Source organism: Idiotropiscis lumnitzeri, chromosome 17 (genome assembly GCF_059441095.1).
Source record: "Idiotropiscis lumnitzeri isolate Australia: NSW breed Sydney's pygmy pipehorse chromosome 17, RoL_Ilum_1.0, whole genome shotgun sequence".
Lineage (NCBI taxonomy): Eukaryota > Metazoa > Chordata > Actinopteri > Syngnathiformes > Syngnathidae > Idiotropiscis > Idiotropiscis lumnitzeri.
Window position 1 is genome coordinate 12,073,039 of NC_142407.1, and position 27,174 is coordinate 12,100,212.

General features: G+C 40.9%; 1 protein-coding gene across 4 annotated transcripts in view; it reads right to left on the reverse strand.

The window, feature by feature from the left end:
- Positions 1-27,174, reverse strand: part of nlgn2b (neuroligin 2b) — a 71,652-nt gene that overhangs the window by 16,900 nt on the left and 27,578 nt on the right. For 3 of the 4 annotated variants that reach the window (XM_088279786.1, XM_088279787.1, XM_088279785.1), the window contains exons 2-4: positions 14,088-14,808; positions 3,026-3,079; positions 225-374 (exon numbers count right to left, since the gene is read on the reverse strand). In XM_088279786.1, coding sequence (XP_088135912.1) covers positions 225-374; positions 3,026-3,079; positions 14,088-14,601 — 718 coding nt within the window. In that variant the 5' untranslated portion in view covers positions 14,602-14,808. Of the gene's footprint in view, positions 1-224; positions 375-930; positions 2,357-3,025; positions 3,080-14,087; positions 14,809-27,174 lie in introns of those variants that run through there. The other variant, XM_088279788.1, reaches the window with a different exon arrangement.

Sequence of the window (27,174 nt, forward strand, 5' to 3'; positions counted from 1 at the left end):
AACATCAAATATGCTTTGGTGACAATTGTGACGCCCATTTTAGCAATCAAATGAACAATGACAATTTACTATTCAACTCTTCAGAAGTCCTGGCTAATTCAAAATCCATATTTAGTCTTATACAAAAACTTCGGGCAAACGGAAATCCAGGCCAAGGTGAAATGGCTCACGTCAAAGCGACAAAAGCGTCCCGCACCAAATATATCGTGTAACAGCACACTTACCAAGCACGCCCAGTCGATAGTTCATGGTGACCACAATGACATTTCCGTACGCCGCAAGGACGCTGCCATCAAACATGTTCCCCGAGCCTTCCATGTAGGAGCCGCCGTGGATGAACAACATCACCGGCTTCTTACGTCGATCGCGAATATCTGTGGACGGCACACAAAAACAAAAAAAAATAAAATAAGCATTGGAAAGTCAGCACTTTAAAGAAGCCACAGAAGTTGCAAAAGTTACCCCCCCCCCCTTTCCAAATGTTTTCCACAGGTTTCTGAGTATAAATATTTGAGCATTGACTGCCATTGACGGCTAAAGACGTCAAAGATCCATTTTATTTACTCGGCTGGTCATGAATGAGTTAATAAAACAAAAATATTTAGGATGTGCACACATTTAATGAGGTCAAGTATAAATACATCTTTATTAAGCCTTTATTAACTGTTTTAAATTAATGACACGTGTCAATCAAACTGGAACAATTTGCTCGTGCGGGGGAAAGTGCAAGTGTCCATGCTTCATGATCATCCTCTGTCCCAAGCAGGGATGCCATCTTCCAAATATATAACCCCCCCGCCCCCCCGCCCCCCTCATGTGTGGTGCAGCCAGCTCTGATGCACTCTCTATTTGCCGTGTCTTGGAGTCCATCAGTGTGTCACCATGGCGCTCAGCCTCACCACCTCCCATTTCCAATGAAACCTCTCTCACCGTGTCGTTGGTGTGTTCTCGGAATCCCAGCTCTGACAGCTCTGCCGGTGCAGCCCGCTTCAAATGAGTGTCTGCGCCGTGCAGGCCATGTGGATAATTTGTAGGAAAGGCAAACCAAGTGGAAACATAAATAACAGCCACGGCATCTGTTTACCCCGATGAGCCAAAGCACTCGGCGATGGGGCCGAGACGGAGGTAGCGGGAGAGGAAGCGAGATAAAGAGGTAGAAGACAGAGAGGAAGAGGATGAAAATAGGACAGCGTGACACAAGCCAAGTTTGTGCGAGCATGTGTGTTGCGGGCGGCGGGGAGGGAGGGAGGGAGGGAGATGGGGGTCGGCATAACGACGTGGATGGAAGCTTCGCACCGGAAAAACAACATCATGATAGCGAAGATGAAAAAAAAACATGAGATGCTAAAAAGCCAGTCGTACGCAGCGTGATACGCTAATGAACAGTCACATTCACACCGTCATCAAACAGACACACGCATGCACAACGCTTGCATCGGCAGCTGCGATGCCGAGTCGCTATGGAAACTGCTTCTCGCTAATAGAACTGCACCAGCCATTCCGTTGCACCGACTCACTGAATGCCTGTTGCCGTGGTAACAGATTCAACTCACGTCTTTGCACAGCCGTCTGCATCACCACCCGAATCTCAGGTTGCACATAGTCTTGCCTGCGACACTCGCAGCCGTGCGCGTGAGCGTGCACGCACACACACATGCGCACACAGGTGCACGACACGAAGAGCTGCAACATTTTATGGATCACACCAGTGACTAAAGCAGACAGCGACAGAAAGATTTAACAATTTTCTGTCCCACACTCGAACACGCTGCTCTTCTCTGGTGTATTCTAAAAATCCTGCTGATTTCCCAGAGGATCTGAAAACAAATTCAATTATGCTAGCATTACCAGCACCGTATAGAAGAGTCGCACGTCTGCATGAAGGCATCATCGGATATTAAATTCTTCGGCAAACAGAAACTGATCGCTTGCCATAAAGCTGCCATGCCGAGGCCCAAAATATTTTGATAAATGACATTTCTATGCGGTTGAATGAATACACATGCTAACAGCGGATGCTTGCTTTCGGTTACAGCCAATTAACAATATTTTGGAATTGGATATATTAGGGCTGCGCACACATCGGTGGCCAGTCGAATTGAGCGGCGACTTGGCTATTAAAAATAATGACATGCTTGAATTTAACATCGTGATTAGACATATACATATTACACACATATATATATATATATATATATATATATATATAATAAAAATAACAGACTTTTTTTTGGAGTAATTCAGGCCCTTCTGATCCATCCGATGTGTTGACATAAATGTCAAGCATGACCGGCCCGGTGCTCATCTGCCTTCTCCCTTCTTTCTCTCCATCTCTATCACGTCCAAAGCGCTATAAATGTCATCTAATCATGATTACTATTTTTTTACCCCCCCACCCCCTCCCTCTTCCTTTCATTTCCCTGCCGCTGTTGCTCATGTTTTTTGTTTTTTTTTTCCTCCCTTTCCTTATTTCCAGTTTTTCCTCCCCACCTGCTTTTGTAATTCTGCCTGGATCTTTTCCTCCCTTTACGCCGCAAATACACATATCGGAACAAATGAGAACAAATGCACCGAAGCACTGCTCTTGCACATGCAAAGTGCAAAAGCAGGCATGCACGTACAAAAAGAGCTTCATGTGTACATAATACTTTGTCGCGTACAGTATGTCCGGGCACACGAGCGGGAACAGATGCACACTCCGCCTGCACTAATTTAGCTGCATGATCAAACGAGTCCGGGCTTCTGTTTTTGGAATTCAACATCATACAGTATTAAGTAGTCGTTCACAATGTTTGGGAAAGGGACAGTGTTGCGTAAATAAAATGGTTAACGTGTAGTGGAAATAAATAAAAATAAAATAGCACCGGGCAAAAAAAAAAAATACATTTGGCGAAATTAAGCATGATAGATGTCGGCGAAAATAATTAAGAATATATATGAGTGGAAAATATGCATTCTCGCATTTCTATACATGGGAGGACAATTTGATGTGTTTAGTAAAAAAGGAGTGTAAAAAAAAAAATACCTTCATCCCTTGGTCTGTTCATTGTCGATTCATCCTGTTTTTTCGTGAGTGGACCTACGAAACAAGGAAAAAAGAGAAATTCAAAAACATTGCAGCAACCCTGCAAAAAAAAACAAAAAAAAAACAACTTTTATTTTTTTTCCTCACACATACACTTGTTACTTTGGATTACACAGTTGTTGTTTTTTTTTTTTTTGGGGGGGGGGCGAATAACCAAGAAGTCAACTGCTTAGTATGTTGTCACGGACTGCCTCGCGAATGAACCCCCGAGGGGCTGCTTCTCCTCCATCGTTCCCCTAATCGTTCCTGACACCATGTTGCTTTTGTGAAGAAAAATGAGAAGAATCAAATAATCACTCTTTTCACTCCGAAAAAAAGCAAGTCGATCCACGGCTGTCACAAACCGACTAAATAAGTGGGACAACACATTTTGTTTCCACATAAATAAAAAAGGCCGTAAGTAGATCACATATTACTCCGTGACGAGCGGGGCTGATCTTCCCAGCAACACAATGCGACTCCTGTAAAAACTCAGTGTGAACGGAAGTGAAGACGCAGATGGGAACACTGGGGACAAACGCAACTTTGTCACGCAAAGTTGAAAATTTGGAAGCTGCAAAACAAAACAGAAAACGAGCGACCAGTGCAGAAACCCACTCGGACTTTATTGGAATGATTTTCGCTTTTTTTTTTTTTTTGCATTTATCGACTATGATTTGTGTCATTGATGATTGACTTCCATAAATCATACTCTCTTTGTCTCTTGGATGAGGAAAGTTACGCAGTGGGCTGCTTTGTCGCCTGAAGCTAAGAAACACCAAAGTCCCACTGTGGCTGTCCTCTGGACGACTTCCCACGGTGAGTGCTTCGGAAGAAATACTTTGGTCATTTAAAAAAAAAAAAAAGAATTACAGTGGTTATTTTATTTTCCCACCTCAGTTTCCTTATATTTTCTCGCTCTCCCACGATGCAACACCTCTGAGTGATTGATTTCTGCGATTTGTGGTCAAGTGCCAACAACCGGCACATCAATTTTGCAGTTTGTCATACGCTGCTTAAAAACTAACCAGGATTCGATGTGACGGGAAATAAGTGACTTCCCGCCCCCCCTTCAATGAAACTGTATGCGGTCCTATGCATCATATTTGGGCCGCAGACTGTAAAGTTTTAGCCTCCAACTCTGTGCCGTGTTATTCGTCCATGCGGGATTATTCGGCTCCGATGCTGAGGTTCGCCTAAGGATGCTTTTTGCGGGGCTATCAAAGCATGAGACTCTCCTGCCAAACACATCGAAGCTCGTTCCTGATGTCATGTGACCAGTGTTGAAACAGTTAGCATGGAAAGAAAAAAAAGTACTTTACAGATGACTTGTTTTAAAAAGTCATTTTGTATGACTTGATTGTAAAAGTAGCCAAGTTACTTTAATGAATAGTTACAGTCAGCAAATAACGACAAAACTACTTAGCATAAAAAAGACACGCGGGTTTGAAATTAAATTTTTGACGCTGACATTTAAGAATGTTTGTTTTTATTAAGAATAAAATAAAAACAACCTTTTTGACCAACCACAATTACGATCATTATAAAAAAGTAATGAGTCTTTGTCGACATCAATAAACGCCCAGAAATCTTTTTTACTTGATATTTTTGTAATGGCAAAAAAAATAACTATTTATTAATTTAACAATCAAATTTGGGGATCTCAGTCATACAATCTTTTCTTTTTTTTTGTCTTTTTGACATAAATCATTGAAGCTAAATAACACTGTCGACAGCAGAGGGTTTCTGTTCTTTTTTTTTTTTTTTTTTGCTGACACAAACTCAAAATGGTGCCTGTATTACCAGCGTGAAAAAAGAAATCTCTCTCCTTTTTCCATTACAGTTTACGTGCTATGCTATGGAAGCATGAGTCGTCGTGACACGACGCAATGTGAAGTTCCGACAATGCCTCGCCATCTTCAAGCTGTAAATACCAGAATTTCACCTCGAGGACAACGTTAGGAATCAAATGTCCTCCTGCCCTATTTTATTCTAGTTAGTTTTTTTGATGCACATTATGAGTGCAAAAGAAGCATGTGCTTTCTCACTGCTGCACCCTAGAGGTGGCTTACTGTAATTGCAGATGTCACCATCAAGTTTAAATAAATATATTTGTGATATTTAATTAGTGGCCTGGAAAAAGCGACGTTACATGAGTGGTTACGCGCAGATATTAGGAACAGCTCAACGAATGAAGCGAATGCGGCCATTGCAGGCATTTATTTTCAGGTTGCTCTCGATACTACAACAAGCTGCCTGTCACCAAGGTCAAAAAGAGACGAGCCCCACATTAAGCCGTAATGGTAAAGCCAGTTAAACACTCCATAGGGCACAGCCAATAACGCACGTTTATCAACGTGACCAAGCAACACCTTCGCCTGTCAACCCCTGGAAGTCGTGGCCGATAAGGATCCCATTCATTTGCTTGTTCTCGCTTCGTGTCAATCGACTTCTCCATCCGCCCTCGGCTACAGCTGCGTCTGCTGTTGTTTTGGACTCGCTATCTGTACAGTCAAGTCTTCAAGGAAGCCATTAAAGGACTCTCTAATTCACAAAGCCGCACTCATTAAATCCACACATGCTGCACAAAGCATGTTAACGAGGTCCTTAAACATCTGTTGCTGTGCTGCTCCTACCTGCCCAGCAGCACATTCCCGACACGTTTGACACGGTAAACGGAGAATAGGTAGTTTGACGTTGCGTGGAAAAGATGCGGACTTAAGATGGGAATAAAGATTCCCGGTTAATATCAAAAGCGTCCGATAAATCACCACACACGAGCGGAGCAATGCAGCATTTTCATCCCATATGTCTATATGAATCCGACTTCCTGACATCAAATGTTTATCTTCCCTCTAAATGGAAAAAAAGATCAATGCTGAATGGATTTCCTGCATCCTCCCCTAAACCACCACCAAGACGCTTGATCCAGATAGTACTTAGTGCAAGAGAGAGAGAAGGCACAGTTGGTCCTGAGCTGCGCCGCTAATAGAGAACAGCCAGGTAGTCGGACCGGTAATGGATAGAAAGGAACATTAGTCCTCCATCTTGTCAGCAATTTTTCACTACTTAGCGCCACTCTAAAACCACACCTCTCTCCTTAATGGCAATGACTCTGATTTCATTTTGTTTTCTAATGTCTATAAAGAGCTACGTTGGACGTGAGGAGAGCATCCACTCCAAATGTCCGCAACTTTTTTCGACAAGCTGAGTTCAGCGTGAAGGAAAAACACGATCCAGATATTATGAGCTAAAATTTTTGTGATTTCACCGAACAGCCTTTTGAAATGTTGGTTACGTAAGCCTAACGTGACCTTCTACAACACCAAACTGAAATGGTTCATGACCTCAAGAGCGTTTCATGTACGATGAGAAGTAATGGACTACAAACTACAATTAGCAAGCTGCTTCTTTTTTTTTTTTTTTTTTTTAACTCATTTACTGCCATTGACGGCTGAAGACGTCAAAGATTATTATTTATTCATTTATTTTTTTTACTAAGCTGGTAGTGAATGGGTTAATACAATATAAAACATGTTTGCAAGCAAAATCTAATGAGCTCCAACGGACTATGTGCACAAGCACCCAGGAGCACTTCCGCCCAGTGATCGGCAAATTTGTTTCCGATTAGCTTCCTGCGCCACTCAAAAGGAACTGACAGAAAAACTTGAGCGCTTCATCCGAGCCCCCCAAAAAAAAGAATTTAAAAAAAGGCTAATTATAATGTGAGGGATACTTTTAAGTTGCGGAAAATGGTGGTTGTCTAAAATGAGCTTTGCTGTTTGCCTTTTTGCTCCAGATCGAGTCGCCATCATTAGTGGCCGATGTTTTCCTTCGAGTGCAGTGGATAGAAAAAGGAAATGGATTTGTTGTTGCTCATTTTGCTTGTCCATCATTCGTCATCCTCAGTCCGACATTTTTCTTTTTTAACCAGATTGTAATGGACATTTCGACAGTCAGTCCGTCGGTTCGTCTCCCCCCGCTCCAAAAAAATAAACGTTTCCGAGTGCTGCACATGCTTTTTGTCCATACAACAGCTCCCCCCCAAAAATTCAAATTTTACAAAGACAATATAATAAATGGTACAGTGGCTCATGAAGCAGAAAATCGACTGGTAGAGTTAGTAAGAAACGGGAACAAAAAAACTCAGAAAAAAAACCCAAAACAGAATGAGAAGGATAATTACACGCATCGGTTTTGCAATAGAACAAAAAATCAAAGCCACTTACGCTTTGAAAGCGGTGGAGCCCCGCGTAAGCTATCTCTTGATTCAAAATTGTCATAGATTGCGAAAGACAAGCAAAACTTTTTTGCAATACACTTTCATGTGAAATACAATTTTAGCCGATTAATCGGTTGAATAATCAATTCTAAAAATATTTGAACGTGACAGCCCTGATCACATGCATTGATTAATTCGTCACCCCCCTTTTGTTTTCTCTTTATACTGCAGATTTAAATTCCATTGAGGAATGTCGATGCTCTTCGCCGTCGTTAAAATGTCAAACATTTAGCACTTGTCTGTTGCAGGATATCATAACATATTCAAGTCTCTCAGTATCAAAAACGCTAACAGAAGGTCGTACCGAGATAATTGGCCAGTACAAAAAGCAATGACACAAAGATATGCTCAAGGGATTTTTTTTTTTTTTTTTTAAATTCCACATTAAACAAAATTGTTCTTTTGAGAGGAGAGCACTGATGAGTGAACACAAACGGAACGCATGAACGGATAATAAGAAGAAACATACTTTTTGGGGTCATAAGCATCTCGCCCCGTCCGGCCCAGAAGGAAGGCCTGCTGGTAGGCCGACATGTGTCACATGACGTAGTAGCCAGCGGTCATCCAACGCGCTGGCCAATACCCGAGCATTTAGCTGAGCTTTTTCCCCAGCGCTGGTTTGACCTAATGTTGCTCCATCTCTCATTCGGTCGCGTTTCTCTTCGGTTCAGTGAGCTAGTGGCCGCGGCGCAAGCTGTCTTCTGTCTCTCTCCATTTCCTCTGCGCAGTAAATGGGATGAAGCTGCGCTATGTCATGTCCGCGCTGGCCTGTCTGCTTGACAAGGTGTGTGACACAGCAACCCCCTGCTTCCAGATGCTCCTGGCGCACGTGGGGCCCACACACCGCTCCGGATGTCCATTTCGTCGACGCCCCAGCTTAGCGCACCCGCCTCACTTCGACCATTCCACCCTTGAAATATGGTTTTAATAAAGAGCACAGCACTGTAAACGACTGCGCTAGCAGCAATAAAAATGAAGGATCTCGGGCCTTCTCGTTGAGGTGTGTCTTGAGGAAATAGGAGGGCAGCGAGACGGTGCTGCCTGGTTGTGCAAAGACACTGCAGGAAGAACGTCACAGAAGCGGAAAAAAAACAAAACAAACACAAATAAAGTGCTCCTGTAATCGCACCGTTTGAAAGCTGAGGAAAATTCCGCTTTTTGTACTGAGACCTCTAAAGGATGAACTCCACAAGTGTGTTTTGCTTTTTATATGGCCTGTTGCGAATCTATGGAAAGTTAGCAGGAGTGGCAAAAAAGGTATCTTAAGCCTCGCTGTTCACTCGAATATATCAATCGAAGAAAGGAAGAGAATGGTTTAGTCTCGACGTGAAGCGTGTCCGAATCTCTAATCTCTCTGTGAAATTCATCACAGCGTCTTCCATGTGGCAGTAAAGAATATATTGCTTTTAAGTTACCAAATTAGTGTTCACCTCGCTTGCAATTTCACAACCATTGGAGCTGTGTTAATGCAAATATATAAAAAAAAATATATATATATATATATTTTTTTTTTTAATGAATCATACCATTTTAAAAATAGGTTTTATTATGGACAAAACACTTAAAATTTTTTGTTTTCCTTCAGATTGCATAATTTACTGTATCTGTTTTTTCTGGGACAATGAGAAATAGTCTTATTTTCAGAAAGTGGCGCTAACTGAATGTAGAAAAAAAATATGCATGGCACGATGAGCAGTGCCTGAAAAAAAATTCAAAAATACATCGAGGACCACAGAATAAACAGAACAAAATACTAACGTTAGAATATCTCCCCAAAAAACAAAAACAAAAAAAAAGCTCAAATTCCGTTTTTTAACATGCCTAGCTTATTGCTAGCAGTCAACGGAAAACCCCACTGACGGGCTAGTAAGAATTAGCATTCGAAGGCGTTCCCTTCAACGAACGAATATTCACTCACAAACTCTGCAATAGCACCCAAGTGCAATTGTAACTTTTATGATCTTAATTTGTGTATCGAAATGCATGCATTGCACCACGCTGCCCCCAAGAGGCCAAGACGGGCACAGCAGGAACAGCAGGTATATATATATTTATTCATTGCCGTTATTTGAATACATTATTTTACTTGCTATTGATTTATTTTATGGTTGTTATTTCAAGTTATATTCAAAGTTAAGTTTTGGTAGTTGAACAAATAATGTGTTGGATTTTATTAATCATATTTTCATTAGTAATCAATTGCCCTGTGCTACGGCATTTTATAATGAAGTAAACTTGTACTTGTTTTGTACTGGAAGCCAATAGAAACTGTGCCTTCCTTGTATATTTTAGAAGTGAAAAAGAAATTGTCAGATCTAGAGGAGCAGCAAATGGATGGATTCATAATTATCTTTGCGCGTGCTTCCATTGCAATCAAACAGAAAATATCTCGTCTCTTCTAAAGACTTTTACGCCCTCGTCGGGGCAATCTTCTCAAATTTACACATTCTTCTTCATCTTCTTCTAATGAATTTCCGGCCAGCTGCTCTCCTGCTCTGATGTCCCACTTCAGTCATAACAGCCCGTCATAAAAGATTAGGACTGTGACCAATTATAATCAGGAACATCACAGCGGCTGGCTCCGCCCAGTTACTGCAATCCAAGCGAGCGAACCAGATAGATGTTCACACCGTGTTAAGGTGTGCTTGCAGAGTCTGAGCATGTCGCAAAATATACTACATCTTCACACGCGGGATCCCATCTTTGCTCGCGGTTATTGGCAGCTCAATACAGCTATAGGCCAGCCGGAGAAGGGCATCGGGTTCATTTGCATTCCGAACAGTGACCCATTCTGCCGCCATCTGCATAAAGATGGAGGCGAGACGAGGGGTTGGTTCCAGATCAGGACAGAGGCAGAAAGAAAAGAGACTTATTTTGTGCAAAGAATAGCACAAAGAATGTGATCACTGAGAAAAAAAAATGAAATAGCTGACGGTTGTATGATTGGACGTGTGCCATCTTTTTTTTCTGCAAATGAAACTTATCAGAAAGCGAAGCACGCAGGCTCCATTTTGGAACTCAATTTGATTCAAGTAGCATATGAATTTGAACACAAGTTGTGAGTTGGATTAGAATTCCTGAAACTTGCTCCCACACAGAATAAGCAAGCAGCATGAAAATAAAACCGCTCGCTACTAGTGCTGCATTAGTGACAAGTGACCTAATAAAATTTCGAGCAGGCTGTCGAGAGAAAGAAAAAAAAAAGACAAAAAAAAAAAGCTGTTTCTTGCGTCCTCTCGCTTCGTGCAAGATGATGTAAAATGTTCCAAATGACATTTTGGGATGGACAAAATGGAGACGCAAACAGCAGTGGTTCTGTTGATTCGATCGATTCTAGTTTGAGGCCCGCAAAACAATATGACGTCATCGCGTCCGCACACATTTTCAGCTGCTCGAGGCCGACAAAGGGGATGGATATATTATTTATGCGAGATGTGGCAAACTCGTGGACGCCGACTGCAAAATTAAAAAATGCAATGATTCAGATTGCAAAATTAAAAAAAAAAAAAAAAAAAAAACTTAACGAACAGGTTGCTCACACCTAAGAATTAAAAAAAAATATCAAAAAGCTCTTATTTGGATGGCGTCATATCTCATGGTGTGTGCAGGTGAGTGTATATCTTGGCAAGAACTCGGGGCCAAATGCCGCCGTTCGACGTGCTCACTTTTTCATGAATTCAAAAAGACACCTTAAAAAAAGGGGGAATGGCATACGCTTCGACGGAATTCATGAGCAACTGTTCCATGTCGTCATCAGTTGCATCTTCAGCGAGAGGCGCGTGATGAGGCTCCCAAGCACTTCCCAGGCAGCATCGTGTGTCAGCGTCAGCCACGCGTGAAGGGATTCGCAACAAATCGGCACAGCAAAAGACACGTCTGCCGCTGGCAAAGTAAACAAATCGAGGGATCGTGACGCTTACGTACGCAAAGACGGAAACGTGTTGGGATGATTTTCCTCCGAGCTCTATTTTCTCTTTTGCGCACAAGATAAAACACATCCTCAAGGGACTGCATCCGCTTCGGAAGTGGTGACCCTTGACTGTAAGTGACAGATTCTGACAAGCAGAAGGGTCCCCATGTAAAATTGTCTCCCTCATTTGTACACCGATTCTCTTGGGAAAAGCACCGCGCATTCTGTATCATCTGTTATTGTTATTCGTGTAAAAAAAGCGCACAGTGCAAACGGCAAACGAATGCGATCCATTCCAAAGCTCGATCAACATTTTGCCGAATACGTTCCGTTTCGATTGACTCAACACCAATCAAGAAATCATGGTCATAGGACGAAAGTTCATTTCTATACCGACACACACATGGGCCTTCGCATTGGCCTCACGTTGAAGGCGACGAACACGTCCTGTGATTCCATACTCACTTGTGAGAGGGCAGCGCGATGTAGAATCAACCCACCCGAAAGACGGAACTGGTGACCGCTCGGAAATCTAAAATATATGCTTGCTTTTTTTTAACCCACGAAAAAAATAAATAAATAAATAAATAAATAAATAAAATAAATACAAATAAATAAATAAATAAATAAAATAAAAAAAATATATATATATTTATATATACAGTAACTTATCTTTTGTTGTTGTTTCTTTTTTTTTTTTAACATTTTATCATTAGTCGAGCAAACTCATTAGCACCGCATCTAAAGTTGGACTTTGATTGTGTTTTCTTTTACCTGCCAATTAATTAAAAAACAAACAATGAGCCCATTAAGACAACCAGGTTGCGCACGATGCTGTTTTTATTTATTTATTTTTTTTTCACTTTTACCCCGAGAGGCCTAAACAAGGTTGTGTTTGGTGTTCTATTCTATTTGCATTCTCCACTTATACCTAGCTCGTACTAATCTTAGCGGCCTTAATTACCACTTCCTTCTGACCTTATTAAGAACTAATATGGAGGAAAGTACTGATGTGGTAACCCTTCAGTCAAGCGCAGTTATTACACTGAATACAATTTAAATATTTTTTTTTTTTTTTATGAGAGCTCCTCAGCGGAAAAGAAAATTCTAATTTAGAAGTAGAGTCTATTCCTCCGAGACATAGCTAAACTCAACCTAACATCAATAAGGTAGCAATACAATACATCGTCTCTTTTTAAAATGGACTGAAATGTAAAATAAAAAATAAATACATAAATAAATAAATTCCCAATTCGCCCTTACAGAACTGTCTTAGGCGTATTTGTAATTTTATAGAAAAATTAGGTTTTGAGATGAAAGTTAGAGATTAAAAGACTTTGCACGGGTCCCTGATCAATGTCAGAAATTCATATCAGTCATCAAATAATTTTATTATTATTTTTTTAAATCCATCACAGCTACAAAGTCAAATAAAAAACATAGCTGGGGCTAAGGAGTATTTTTTTTTTAATTATTTTATAATTTTGTGTACCATGACAACAAAAGATGGGATTATAGACTTTCAGATAACAATTATTTGTTAAACTCACATGAAAACGACTTTGCAATCAATGACGACGTGAAAAGTGGAGCCCAAGTAAAAAACACGTTCTAAAATCCGGCCAGTCAGATTTCTGTAAATCTTTAAAAATCCAGTCAATTCAGAAAATATTGAGCAAAAAAAGTCAATACCGGATAGAAGATCTGAGCTATACGTGAAAAAAAAACAAAAAAACCTTCATCGGCGGCTCCCCCTGGATGATGACCTGCTACCTCATAAAATTCAATTTCCACTTAAGCCGTCAACATTGCAACCAGATCTGTTTATATTCCCAAACTCTGTGGTCGATTTTGCACTAAAAGTGATTTTGCCTTCATTCAAAGCTGCTCCTAATGCTCTTTCTGATTCAATGTGAGAATTAATTAAACCGACGTAGTTTAGTGCTGAGTAGATTCAGACTTAGCTAAAGAATCTAAAAAGCCATTCATCTTATTGACTCGCGGTGATTGGCAATAACATAGCACAAGGGATTACGGAAAACATCCTGAGGTTTATTTGGGCTGCAAAATAGATGTCTTTTTCTCCTGAAAATAAAAAATCCCGACTAACTTATCAAAATGACACTTCTCCAAGGGCATGCTGGAGTATTAATACAAATGTGACATTTAAGAGCGGCGAAGAAAGTCGACTTTTCGTGCGCACTGAAAGGGCTGACTGAGTCGCTACAAAACGTCTTTTCTCTTTTGATGTAAAGAGCCGCCATCAATTGGGCTGACGACCACAGACAGACCCCGTTCACACTTATGCTTAACTTTTTTTTTTTTAAATGCAAAGAGGAATTTAACTGACTCGGGCTCATTTCACATCCACTTGTATCTGTCCCCCCCAAAAAAATGGATTGACACTTGACGCTTAACTACAGCTTGCGAAAATGTACACATTTAGTCAAGTAAAATACTCGAATGTATATTTGACCTTGAGAGGCAGAAATGCTTTGCAACAGTGACATTGGGCTCTATTTTGCATCTGCACCGTGGCGCAAATCAGCCAAAGGCTTGCTGCACATGTTCGCCAATTCGGACGACTGACCGAAAATTGTTTTCTTCTTGCTTAACAGAAAATAATTGAGAAGCACTGTGCACCATGTCAAGACGAAGACTAGGCGCTACAAGTGCGCCTCATTTTAAGGTCAAGAAAGATGCCGCTTTGACTATAGTCAGCTGTGATCACACCCAGAGCAGCGCAGCTCTCCCTCTGGCATATCAACTGGCCTACGCTTCGAACATCTTTGCGTCCGTGCAGAGACACGCCAAGTGTTGTTCTTACTCACCATCCTCAGTCGGGACGTAGATGTTGAGGTAAAGGCAGTCCTCGCTCTGGTTCTGAACGTAGGTGGCTGCAGCATCCAGATTGTCAGTGAACCACACAGGTAGCATGATCTCAGGTAACACCCCGTGCACGTTTTGGGGACACACCGGCGCAAATTGGGTGGCGTTACGGATCTCCTGCCAGGAGCCCGGAGCCTCAGGAGGCTGGAAGCGACGTTCGCCGACGGGTGCGGTGGCGTAGGGTACTCCCAAGTATTGTTCCACGGGGCCCAAAATCTCGTTGCTGAGCTCCTTTCTGACGCCACGTATCTTTCCATATCCCGTGGATACGATGGGGTATTTTTCAACTCGCTGACATGAGGAGAGGGTCAGGTGTAGCACGAGGCCCAAAAACCAAAGCAGACAGGGGTTAGCGTCCCTTTGAGGGGTATGTTGGCGTTTCCCACCAAAGCCTTGGTGGCTGGCAGCATTGAGAGGAAAAAACAACATGTCCAAAATAAAAGCTCCTTTAGTCATGTTAAGAAGACATCCGCTTGACGATCACAGAATCGCAGTCATCGAGGAGAGCGAAGGCAAAAAGAGGATTTTTGGAAGGGGACGTGTTATCGGTTTTCCTTGGGTGACATGGCGCCGTGGTGGTTTTGGTAGCATTCTCAGGCTCATCTGTCTTCCTCGTCGGATCGTTTGATGAGCTCAAGGCAGCAGTCAGGAGGCCAATTACACCTACAAGAGAATATAAGGGTGCAAGGAGTCAAGAGGTGTGTGAGTAAGCGGCTGACACACAAACGTTTGAAAATAGAAATACGGGTACCGTAATCAAGTGATTTTGGACCATTTGGTTTGCTAAGTGAAGGAATAACCACACTTGGAGCTAGTGACGGAAAATGAAGCTTGAAATTTGCTTCATGAACCAGTTGCTGTATTTTTGGACTCCTCTAGATGGCACTGTTGAGTGTACTTTCAACCCAATGGTGAAGAGAGTGCCATCTGGAGGAGTAAAACAATAACTGATTCATGAAGCAAATCTGAAGCTTCATTTGCCCACCACTACTTGGAGCATGTCATGAGATTTCTTTTATTTTTTTCCATTTTTCTACCTAATTATTAACATGAAAAGCGAATAAATGCGCCAGAATGATGTACAGATTTGACAGATTTATTGTACTTCTATTTCCCGCTATAAATGAGTCACCCCCCCCTAAATTAATTGATTTGTTGGCTGACAGCATCCTCGTGAACGATCTTCAAGAGCCGCGGGTTCCACTGCACTAAAAATACCCTCACAGGTTTCAATGTGTTAATGAGACGAGATGAAAAGCACACGGTCCACTTTTCTATGACCAATTGGAGATTTGTTAAATAACCTGATCCGTTGCGGTGCAATTAAATTCTTAGTTAAGACATTCCATGCCACAGAAAATAAACATCTATCCAACCATCTCCAGGTTATCCTTATTTGGTGAGCTTTGGCTGCCAGGATGGCCGAGTGGTCTAAGGCGCCGCGTTCCGGACCCAGTCTCCCCAGGAGGCCTGGGTTCGAATCTCGTGGCTGCCAGGATGGCCGAGTGGTCTAAGGCGCCGCGTTCAGGACCCAGTCTCCCCAGGAGGCCTGGGTTCGAATCTCGAATTTCCCCATTGTGGGACTAATAAAGGCATTATTATTTATTATTTTATCCTAACTGACTCCACCCAGGATTGGTCGCAATCATAAATTAAATAAATCCAACATCAATAAATCAAAAGCGTATAAAAGCAGCCGTTTGTGGATCAGGCCCATGTCAGTGCAGTTGCTCCCACATTGTTACAGACAAATAGTCAGCGCTTATCACACTCTGGCTTTGGAGACAAGAGTCGTTTAGTTGTGATAAAGGCGTTATGTGGCGCTCACATTTGGTTAAATGCCACATCGTACCTCCGCCCTGCTCAAGCCCGCAATATCCACTCTTTCCCGCCTGCCATGACGCACACACGGCGGATGGCAGTGAAATAAAAGCAGAAAGACGCCGCGCCGCACGACGGGAGGCTCAAATGTTGTGATGTGACTGCAAATCTGTCTCGTTAGGAAAAACCAGAACCAAGATGTCTGCAAAAATATCCGGTTAGCTAACAGCGACGCGAGTGACTCGATCTTGTGTCACATAGCCGGAGTTGTAAAATATGTCAAAACAACCAGGAACCTATTCCGTTTGCACCGAGCTAAATGGAACTTGACAACAGTCTAACAGTAAACCAATGAATTTGTCATTTAAAAATAATTAAATAAATAAAATGTTTAATAAAAAAAAGAAATAGCAATGCTCCGATTGCTCAAAATAAATGAGAAAAAAAAAATCTGCAGTATCAGTTGGTTGCCTGGCAACCTTTCAGCTATGGCGAGATTTCTTGAAAGTCGTTGTGCAAAATAAAAGAATTATAGTGCCCACATTAGAACAAAGCATTCATGCATTAGCAAGAAGTAAAATAGGAGGAAAAGGATATACACTCAAACATACCGCATATTTTCGTCTTTGGATTCACGGGATGCGACCAGCATGCCGATCAAGTTCATACATCTGACATTTTAAAATAAAATGTAGGCATTTGCATTTGATTTTTTATTTATTTTTTGGGTGATTTTCCAAATTATCACGGTACAAAAAGCAGCGTTTTGTCCCTTAGCCTATGCTACTGAACAAATAAAATATAAATCAAGGTCAAAGCGTCTTTAATAATTCCATTGAGATGTAATGACTAGTTTATGAACATAACCTTTGATAACCTCGGATGTGTGACTTTACGCTGTCGTGTTCGCGCCATCGACGAGCAATGATGGATGCCCACATTTTGATGAGGCCTTGACGTGACATGTTTTCATCCCCAAAGGAGTGTATTCGCAACCTTTCAAATGGGCCCACTTGGAATGGTCGTCACCTTACATCCCTAACATCTTCTCACATCAACCATCCGCCGACTGAACTGACACTAAACGTCCGTCTTTGCGCATTAAATGGCATAAGCGGACACCCAAATCACCTGGCTGATGTAAGATGCTCCCGTACTGCTTTATATAAACGGCGGTGCTGTCATCTCAGCGGCATGAGAGAGTAATATCGCACGGCGACTGGGACAATTTTTATGGCTGTGTTTAAATGGCACAGTCAAAGTAGTTTGGAAAAATTTCGCCGAATGGGGGTGTCGCGTGAAAATGCTTGCCGCGGGACTCTTGATTGCTTTGTTTTTTAAACCACTGTTGCTCTCCTCTACTGGTCAAAAATGTTGGGTGATAAACCTCAACCTTTTATGCGATGCCACAAACAATGTGTGAATGCCACAGTCTATTATGAATAAATTATCCGAGATGAAAGTCATTTGCCTCATGTCCCACCAGTGGCATACTGTAATTAATAGGCTGCGGGAGGAATGAGCTGGCATACAATATTAGGGCACCCCCAGTATGGACGGATTCCAAGACTAAACTTTAGACGGACGGGGAAGCAGGTCTAAGTTGTGGCGCAGGTAGTGTAATGCAATTTTGGTGAATTTGATGATCAATTCTGAGAGAGATGTTCACACACGGACATGAATAGTCGTGTGTGTGTGCCCAAATCACAGACGTGTTTTTTGATCGCCCTGTCCAGTTTTACGTCATCTTCCCGAGGAGGTCTGCTTCCAGTTGCTTAGAAGCATACTATGCGCTCTTGATCTTCTGCTCGGACTTCAGCGATTGGATTCCTGCTTCTATTATGTGCGTCCTCGGACTGTTTCAAAGAGAATGAGAGGAGCCGCATATATTGGCCGGGAAGCTAGTCTGCTGTGTTCACACCCACAATGGCGCAAACGCCCATTTCCAATTGTGCGCGGCTGCGAAAATATCATAAGAAAGAAAATGCGCTGGGCACAAAAATAGAGCCTTATGTATCCATTATACGTGACAAGTCTGAAAAGTCCACCAGGACTCATCTTCTCGTACCAGACAATTGGCGCTAACGGCGATTTGTGTTCAGGATACGCCCGGAGCTCCAAAAATAGAAACAATGAGATTACTTTTAGTTTTTATATTCTCAGAGAAACTTAAAGTTCCTCTCTTGCCCAACGGCGTGAAGTAACAGGACATGCAGTCCTAATATTTTACAGACCTACTTGACTTGTCGTCGTGCTTTTAAAATTGGCTTCATAAAGTGGCCTCATGTTTGAAGAAGCTTTTAAGCCAGGTGCAAGATCAGCGTGACAGCCAGAAAGCGCTGGCTGAATTTTACCTTACTTTTGATAAATATGTCTCCGGTGTTGCATGCATTCTAAAATAAGGTACCTTCTACTGCTTTTTGCCGGCTGTTGTCATTTTAAATTATTGTATGTTTTTATCAGAAGAGTTTTTCGGAGCCAGAAGTGTTTTAACTAGATGTGAAGTGTGGTATTTGTCTGCAGTGCGCGTGTCTGTAGTTGTCTACATCAGGTTTCATACAATTTATTAAATGCAAATTAAATCCATTTTTCAGACCTCTTTAGTTTTTGTACAAAGATAGATTTTTTTCTTTATTGATAAAGACGTGATTTAAAAAAATAAATAAATTGGACAATTGCCCAGCAAGATTCTTTAAAACCCACGTCCACAAAGTTCTGGCATCATTTTTGTTCTAAATAACGCAGCATGTTACTTAAATGGAGACTGAAGTCCTTGAGGACAAGGGGGGGCCGGGGGGTGGGGGGCGGGTGGGGTGGGAGTTGCTGCACGGGCTAATGGGCAAAGATTTGGCAGACTTGATTCATTTAGCTTTTAAACATCTCTTAATATGATCCCTGCTGAACCCTGCAGAGAGGAGACTGGAGTTCTACAGGAATGTTTTCTCTCAAGCTGAGGTGATAAAAACAACGAGTCAATTTGTGATTAAGGGTCGCTGCAGCAACTGAGAGTCGGATTTAAAAACATGATATGTAGGAGTAGGGGGGGGGGAATGTGATTTACACTTTTACAAGGAAAAACACTGAAGACGTGATGTGTGATGTGAATAAAGTCCATGAACTCATCGTCGGATGAGTTTGCTCGAGCCCTGACCTCAACCTCATCAACTGTGTTCTGTTGAAATCAGAGAAAATAATCGAAGCGCAACACTATTGTTTTCACTCCGATTTTCCATCAACTGAACTACTCGGTCAGAAATTTTTTTTTTTGTTTTCATTGAGAGTGACATGTAATTGTAGGCAGCCTAAGGCACATCTGTGCAAAAGTCGAATCATCATTTGGATATTTCACACCTGTGAGGTGGATGAATTGTTCTTACTTAGATTTAGCCCGATTTGTGAATAATATTTAAAAGAAATTGGTTCCATATAAAGTCCCATTGGCCAATGACAGCATGAATTTGGACCGACGGTATCAGCGGGTGAAACTTAAATGCGATCGGACCTGAGCGGCTAATCTATTTTGCAGTGGAAGCTGGAGGTGAGTTGGCAGTAAGAATGCGCTCATTAGATCCAGGACTCACTCCAGGATCATTTATGTAAATAGTCACTTCCGAGAAGCCTCAAGTCACACGCACTCACACAGTCGGACCCATAATTATCCCTATCTTTTGGCGTGGGGCTAGCATTAATATGCAAATGAGAATGGTTTATGGTGATCAAAATGAGTGGGTCTGCATGTGCGTGCGTGTGTGTGTGTAATGTCAGGTCACACCAATTAGTGAAGAGCCATCTAAAAATCGCTCGTTGTGGTTGCTCGTCTGTCACAATACTCATCGTTTGAGTGACCATCCTGATAGCATCATCGCACGCTCCGAGGCATTTTGAGAACAAGCCGTGATGACGACCATGTTTGAGTCGCACTGTTCTTCCTTATTTGGAATAATGATCCTGATGGAGATGTTAATCTATTTTCACACATGGCACAAAAAAAAAATGTAGAGGAAGGAAAAAAAAAAATGGAGAAACAGAGTGAGGAGATAAAGGCAGTGTATAACGGCATGTCTAGAGGGGCGCAATTTAAAAGGAGATTTACAGGATGACATTGAATTAACTAGTTTACGTTCCTCGGGCAGGCGTGTTCAATGGTAACCCCCCCCCCCCCACCCCAGAGCAAAACTGCAATCAGCTTTTATGACGAAAGAAAAGTCAAAAAAAGAGTCTGAGGATCTCAGGCTGATTTGAAATTGAGAAGTCTGTACGTAGCGATGTGCCTTGACACCGCTTTGGCCTACTTTTTACGCGTGACCGCTGTCATGTGGCAACACCGAGCGAAAGCCCTGACAATCACCTCTCAAAATTGCACCGCGCTTTATCTAATCTCGGGATTGGAGCACAGACACACATTGACATACTCAGGGCAGACGTCTTGCATTGGACCAAGGTCTTGGAGGTCAACTAGGACGGAGAACACTCAGCGTCCACAACATTGTGAATCTATCGAGGCCCGGGGTGGAGAAGCCAAGTCAAATAAGTCTGCCGTTACAAAGTGAACTTAAATAGCACTCCGCAGAACGTAGACCTCCCCAAGGTTAAACTGGAAACAAAAGTGAAAACAATCGTCGGGCACCATATGCGGCATGCTGGAGCTCCAGGCAATTTCTGGAACCAGAAGCATGCACTTGGCGGCATTGTGGCTATTTTTTATTTATTATTTACTATTATTTATACAAAAATATATTAATTTAATTATTAAATTATTATTAAATTATTATTTAAAAAAAACACTATTGCTGATTTATTTGAATTTCTTGTCTAGCTCATGTGCCCTCCATCAGGTTTTTATGGAATGCAGTTCAGTTTTATTGTTTAAAAAAAAAAAAAAGAGCCATTGTGTTGGAATTGATGAAATAGCGCAGGTGTACCTAAATATAGCGTCTACAGCGTGCATTTTTCATGTCATTGACGTCAATGTGATGACAGCCAATTGAAGATTACGCGGTGCAAAAATGTGCTGCTGGTGAGGAGGGGATCGGAGACCTGAGCAAATTAGCAACACCCTCATTAGCATTTGTGTCAGTGAAAAGTCAACCGTTGTCGGCTGAACGCAAACCAGGTAACTTGAAATGTAAAGGTGACTTTATAAAGTATAATTATTTAAAATTTAAATATTTAAAAAAAAATAATAATTGTACACGACTGACTATACACAGTAAGAGAATAGTGAGACAACCATTTGAAAATTCTGCTTTTGGACGGTTAATAATGCTCCATATTAATCATGATCAGCGATCAAATGATAACGTCTTGGGTCACGGTGCCGCTCGGACCACACATCTAACCTGAGCGTCTGTCCTCACCATAGGTCAGAAACTTACAGTTGTGATGTCAGAGGAAAAGAAATACAGTGTGAGTGTGAGGTTAAATAAGGAAATAGGCGAGGGCAGCTTCAAAAAGATGAGGAGGAGCAGATGTCTGTGGGAAACAAAAAAAAAAAAAAAAAAACACAGGCTAGATGGAGGTGGGTGCAGGAATGAGGTTGGCACGCATGGTTAAGTGGTTTGGTGAACGGCAAGTTACGGCTCTGCTGCCCTCCGCCACACTGATGCGCTTTACAAATCAAGTGAATACAAAAAGTCTACACACCCCTGCTTGTGTTGTGCGTATATGGGGCCTTAGAAAATGTCATAAACCTTCTGTCAGAAAGTATAAGAGAGCATTAGAACATTTGAACCTCATTTGTGATTTTTGGCAGCAGGTGTTCATTGAACTCATTTACTGCCATTGACAGCCAAAGACGTCAAAGATGCATTTTCTATTTATTTTTTTACTCTGCTGGAAGTGAATGAGTTAACATCAGATTGAATGTGATCTGTTAATTGTGAGAACAATAATATCGAGCATGTGCCACAAGGCATTAGGAAGTACATGATCTTAAAGATAGCCGCACTTTATTAAAAACAAACAGATCCAAGTCGCAATTAAGTTGACAGGAAGAGGCACTTTTTTTTTTTAACCAAAAATCCGTTTTAACAAAAAAACAAACCACTCTCAATCCCTTTATCAGTCACATTTTCCCAGATCTAAAAATGTACCTCCTTTGTATGTTTTCTGATTGTATATTTCCATCTCCTCCTTCACACATCAAGGTGCAAAAGTGACTCACTGTGAATTTTTTTATTTATATGTTAAGATAAGATGCACCTGTCAATTTGTTTTTGCATCTTGCATGTTAATAATTCTTTAATAATAAAAAAGGAAGTTCATAAAAAAAAAAAAAATTGCGTATTTTCCCGACTTTAAGCCGCTACTTTTTTCCTCATGCGTTGAACCATACGACTTTAACGCGATGTGGTTAATTCGTGAATTATTACAGACGAGCTTCGAGTCGTCACATCTGACCAATGAAATGTCAGAACACGTCACAGTGGACCAATAAAACCGTTCCGAGTCCACCCCCACAGAGACAATTCATCAGCCAATTGCAGTTGCCGTATGCACGTGAGCTGCCTGATATGCGGAAGTCTGCGTTCGCAGCAGTACGCGGCTGTGTAGAAGTCAATAGCGAGGATCCAGAAGAGTGAAACTTAATGAGCATCGGGAACGAGTGCCATAAATACGGCCCTCCCTGCAATGCGACACCCGTCTCTCTCTGTTTCGACTAACACGGACTCCCACCTTCGCTGTCAAATGACGACAGGGGCTAACGGAAGACAGCATTTGCGACCAAACCCGTAACAAATCCAAAGGTGACTTGTGTGCGCTGCTGTCTAAAAAAAAGATATTAGACGGACAAGTCCCACCGGCTCAGATAAGCTTGACAGAGTTCAATAAATAACATAATTTTTTTAAGCTAAACCTGGGATGTTTATTTTGCAATTTTTTAGGAAGAATACTATTTTTGAATCATCAAATGTTTAGCGTGGTGTAGTAGCATTTAAAAAAGCTGCGCAATGAAACACCGGCTAAATCTCTGAGATACAGGACTTAAAATTAATGCACCGGTTTGTCCCGTTTTCTAAGTTTTAATATTTAATGGTCCATTTATAAAAGATATCACGCACGACAGAATTAAGATGCATAACCACTGGCTCGAACAAATTGTGAGGGGGAGTGATAAGCGTCATGTGATTTAAGGCTGACATTTTAAATCTGTCCATCTCAAGTGCCATTCTCAAATGATCAGCAAAAAAAAAATAAAAAAAAAAATAATAAACTATTTTCCAATTATTTTTTTTATAATATTGCATCCAAAAAGATTGCTTAAAATGAGAGATTTCCCATCATTCAACTTTTGGCTCAGATAAAAAAAAAGACTGAGATTGATGTCAATATTTAATTAGTGCTATGTAATGTGTGCATTAGTAAAGATAAAAGATTTTAGCGTGTTGGCCGCCAAAATCAATCTGGATCACGACCCAAAAAATGATGGCTCAGCGATATTATATCAAGGACAAACATGTTGGAAGCGTTAATGTAAGTGGCTTCATGCGTTCACCCTGTCATGGAAGATCCGCTTTTGCCCCGATCAGTGTCGTGTACTCAATCTTCCCGGTAATCATCAATGGGAAAATAAGGCTTCAACATGATTCATGAAGCAGTTGTTGTGCTTAATGTGCCCTCTAGATGGCACTCTTTGGTCAATATTGGATTGAAAGCACACCCACTTGTCATTTCTTAAAATATTTTCTTAAAGCAACAGTGCAATCAAGAAGAGTCAAAAATACAACAAGTGGTCCGTCTCACCTTTTCTCACACTGAATGAAGCAGACCGAGCTGGGTCTGTTTGTAGAAGCTGATCGTGCGGCCCATTCTAAAGTGGAAAAACGCGTAGTTTGGGTTTGAGTCCTGAAACTTCTCTGACAGCCCTCAGAACGCATGAAGCTAATTACAACGCTCCTTGATTGAAAATGGCCGATTTCATCAGCAATTGATCGACTGTGCTCGTGGTCAAATTCAAACGCATTTTTCACCGCATGTCGGGGTCAGCGTTTTTTATGATGTCATGGTGAACACAAATCACCTCTCCACATGAGTAATTTCAGTCTTGGAATGTATCCGGAGTCTCATTCAGCACAACTTGATCTCATTTGATTCCCCTTACTTTGGAATATGCACGCTGCATTTAGATCAATGTCATTGTGAATGTAAATCAAACATTAAGCTGAGACCAATGAAACGTTAATTGGGAAGAAAGCAGCAGACACAATGTACAGTATTGGTCTCGTGTTTACTAAGCCGGCAAATGCAAATGAGCACATCAGCAAATATGGCGTGCATTGAGCGCTTATTTGTTGTTTTTTTTCCCCTTGTAGTTATAACTGTGGTGTGACAATGAGTGCAGCATGACAAGCGATATAAGCCAGTCCGCAATGCTTTCTGAACCCTAATAAAATGTTTTCATCCTCCGACAGTAATGAGAAATTCAATTACTGTGTTCTAGCTCTGTTATTTATTTAGCAATGCTCAACAGCATCAAGCTATGATGTATTGATTTTGCATTGTAATCACCAAATAAATAAAACAAATCATAATTAAAATGGCATCTTGACTGAAGGGGGGCTTTTTAATCTGTATAGTGTGCTAGATGCACTGTGTTTAATAATTACTGCCCTAAAGCTATTCATTGTTCATCCACGCTGTGTTGTTAAATTATTATGTCTAAAGTATTTAAGTCAAGTAACACAATTGTTATTTTTTTTTTTTTTCAGTTTTATGGCACACGTAGTTTCTTCTGTTTGTTTGGATCAATATAAATCACACTACTTTGATAATGAGTTGCCCTAGTCAGCCATCACATTATTTAGCAAGTGACATTGTTTTTTTATGCATAAGGAGGAAGAACAAGGCTCTTACTTTATCGCTGATGAAAAAGAACAGAGTCGTCCGATGCCATACAAAAGCAATGTAACCACTGGAAGTCTCAAGACAATTATTGCACTTTTGAATAATTTGTGTGAGAGAGCAAACAGGTTTGTTCTACTAAAGGCATATGAAGGAATGTTTCTATGAGGCAAATGCATCTTGATAATCGAGCAAATGTTTCAATGGAACCAGTTGGGCCTTTGAGGATAACAGATTTTTCAACCTATTTTTTAAACTGTTGTGCATAATAATTTGAAACACGGTATTTTTTGCATTTTTTCTCGGGAAAAAAAAATAATTGTGGCGACAACAAAATCCTAAAAATTGCACATACTAATATAATTACTCATAAAATAACCAAAACTGGCATGTACATAATTACGATATTACCAAAAAAGATGGCGTTCTCAAGCCGGCTCCTGCTTGACTGTGTCATACCGAAGCACTTTTGTCCGACATCACCTTTCAGAAGGTGCATCATACTTTGCAACACTATTCCATCAGACACACACGCGCACACAAACAAGTAGCTGCTGAAATTTAAATGTTGCCTTAAGAGGCCTGTCATGTTGAACTGAGCGCATACCTTGAAAGATGGGATGAGCTTGCTGCATTGCTGATGAGTTCGTAGAAGTAGAGCACTAAGACTTGTGAGATGATTTGTATACCAAAATATGGCATGAGTTTTGCTCCAACAGTACGGTACTACTCTGAGGGGAGTTGAATACGACGGCATGAGATTTTAATGCGGCTTTTGGTCGCTTGTTTAGTAAAATGAATGCACTTTTGTCTTATACAGCCGTCAATGGTTAATAATGTAGAAAAAAAAAATAGCTAAATATCATTGGTCAGGTTATCGAAAAATATAACATATCTTAGAAAGACATTTGAAACTTAGTCAAATATTTTCAAAGTATTGTTCTGACACAGAGCAAAAAAAAAAAAAAAAAAAAGGCCGTCGTCGTATGAATGAGTGAGCAAGCTACCGTTTTCAGAAGCAGCCCCGTGTGGGTTCCTCACATTATGAGTCTGCATGAGGCGCTGCCAAGTAGCTTTTATTATTCGTCACTGGCCCTGCTAAGGGTTGCATTGACATGCGAAAAATTTCTCATGCTTCTCAGATTCACCTGCCTCATAAAATCGAGAGCATCGGGCCATCTCGTTTGTTGTAGGCGTCGGACGGAAATACAACATGCTCACGGTTTATATGTATGAAAAAATAAATAAATAAATAAATAAATAAACCTAAGATCTTCACAATGCTATCAGAAGTCAATAAAATGCAGTGGCCTCCATAACTATAAAAACCTTTAAATAAATTCAACTCGTATTGCAGAAGCATACTTCCAGACTGGAAAGCTCCTCCACCCCAGACCTCAACCCCATTGAAAATACCTGAAACAATTTTTATCTGGATTTTCGAAAATAATGGCTCATTTCTTGGGGAAATACGCTCGTTTGATAGAAATCACTTGTGCATTTTTATTTATTTATTTACTTATTTATCTATTTATTTATTTATTTAATTAATTTATTTATTTATTTTATTAAATTATTTATTCTTTTGCCAAATCATGCTCGTTACAACAAAAAGCGATTCCAGCAATCTCAAGCCTGTTGGCACATGCCATTTTATGAAATATTTTCCTAACTTTGTTCGTAAGCTATTTTAATATCATCAGTCTTAACAAGTACACTAATTGTGTTTGTGGAGTTGCCTTTGCCATCGAGCACCAGATTCCGTCTCGTGTTTTATACTGTGGCTGACGTACCAATCATTCAATCCCCCTGAATTACACTCAGCAAATCCCACGCTGCCTCTCTAATATAATCATCTATAACACATTTCACCCCTAATTAGAAGAAATTGATTTTGCTAAGCAGATCAGAGGTAATATTGTAAAAGTGCTCGGTTGTCTGTGGGAGGAATGTTTCTTTATTTTTAACAAGATACGGGACCATGTGTTTCACTTCAATTACGGTGTGGTTTAACCACTTTCAGGTCGCTAGGCGTAAATGTGATCTTGTGTTACATTTCTCAGATACTCATCGACCACATTTACACAAAAAGCGAAGACAGTATTCCTTTGCAACACTTACTTCAGAGTTAACAGTATCTTAAATATCTATTTGAACCAGTTCATTCATCATGATTCACACATCCTCAGTCTCAACTAATTGGGGTTTAAATTGATCAAATAAATGCCGAAAACAAGATTACTCGGGAAATAAGCATGCATTATTTTAAAAATTCATAAAAATAATGGGAATACAAATATCTTATCCAGACTTCACTGAAGTCCTCTATGCTCAATTTGAAGGTGAATAATGAGTGACACACCAAAC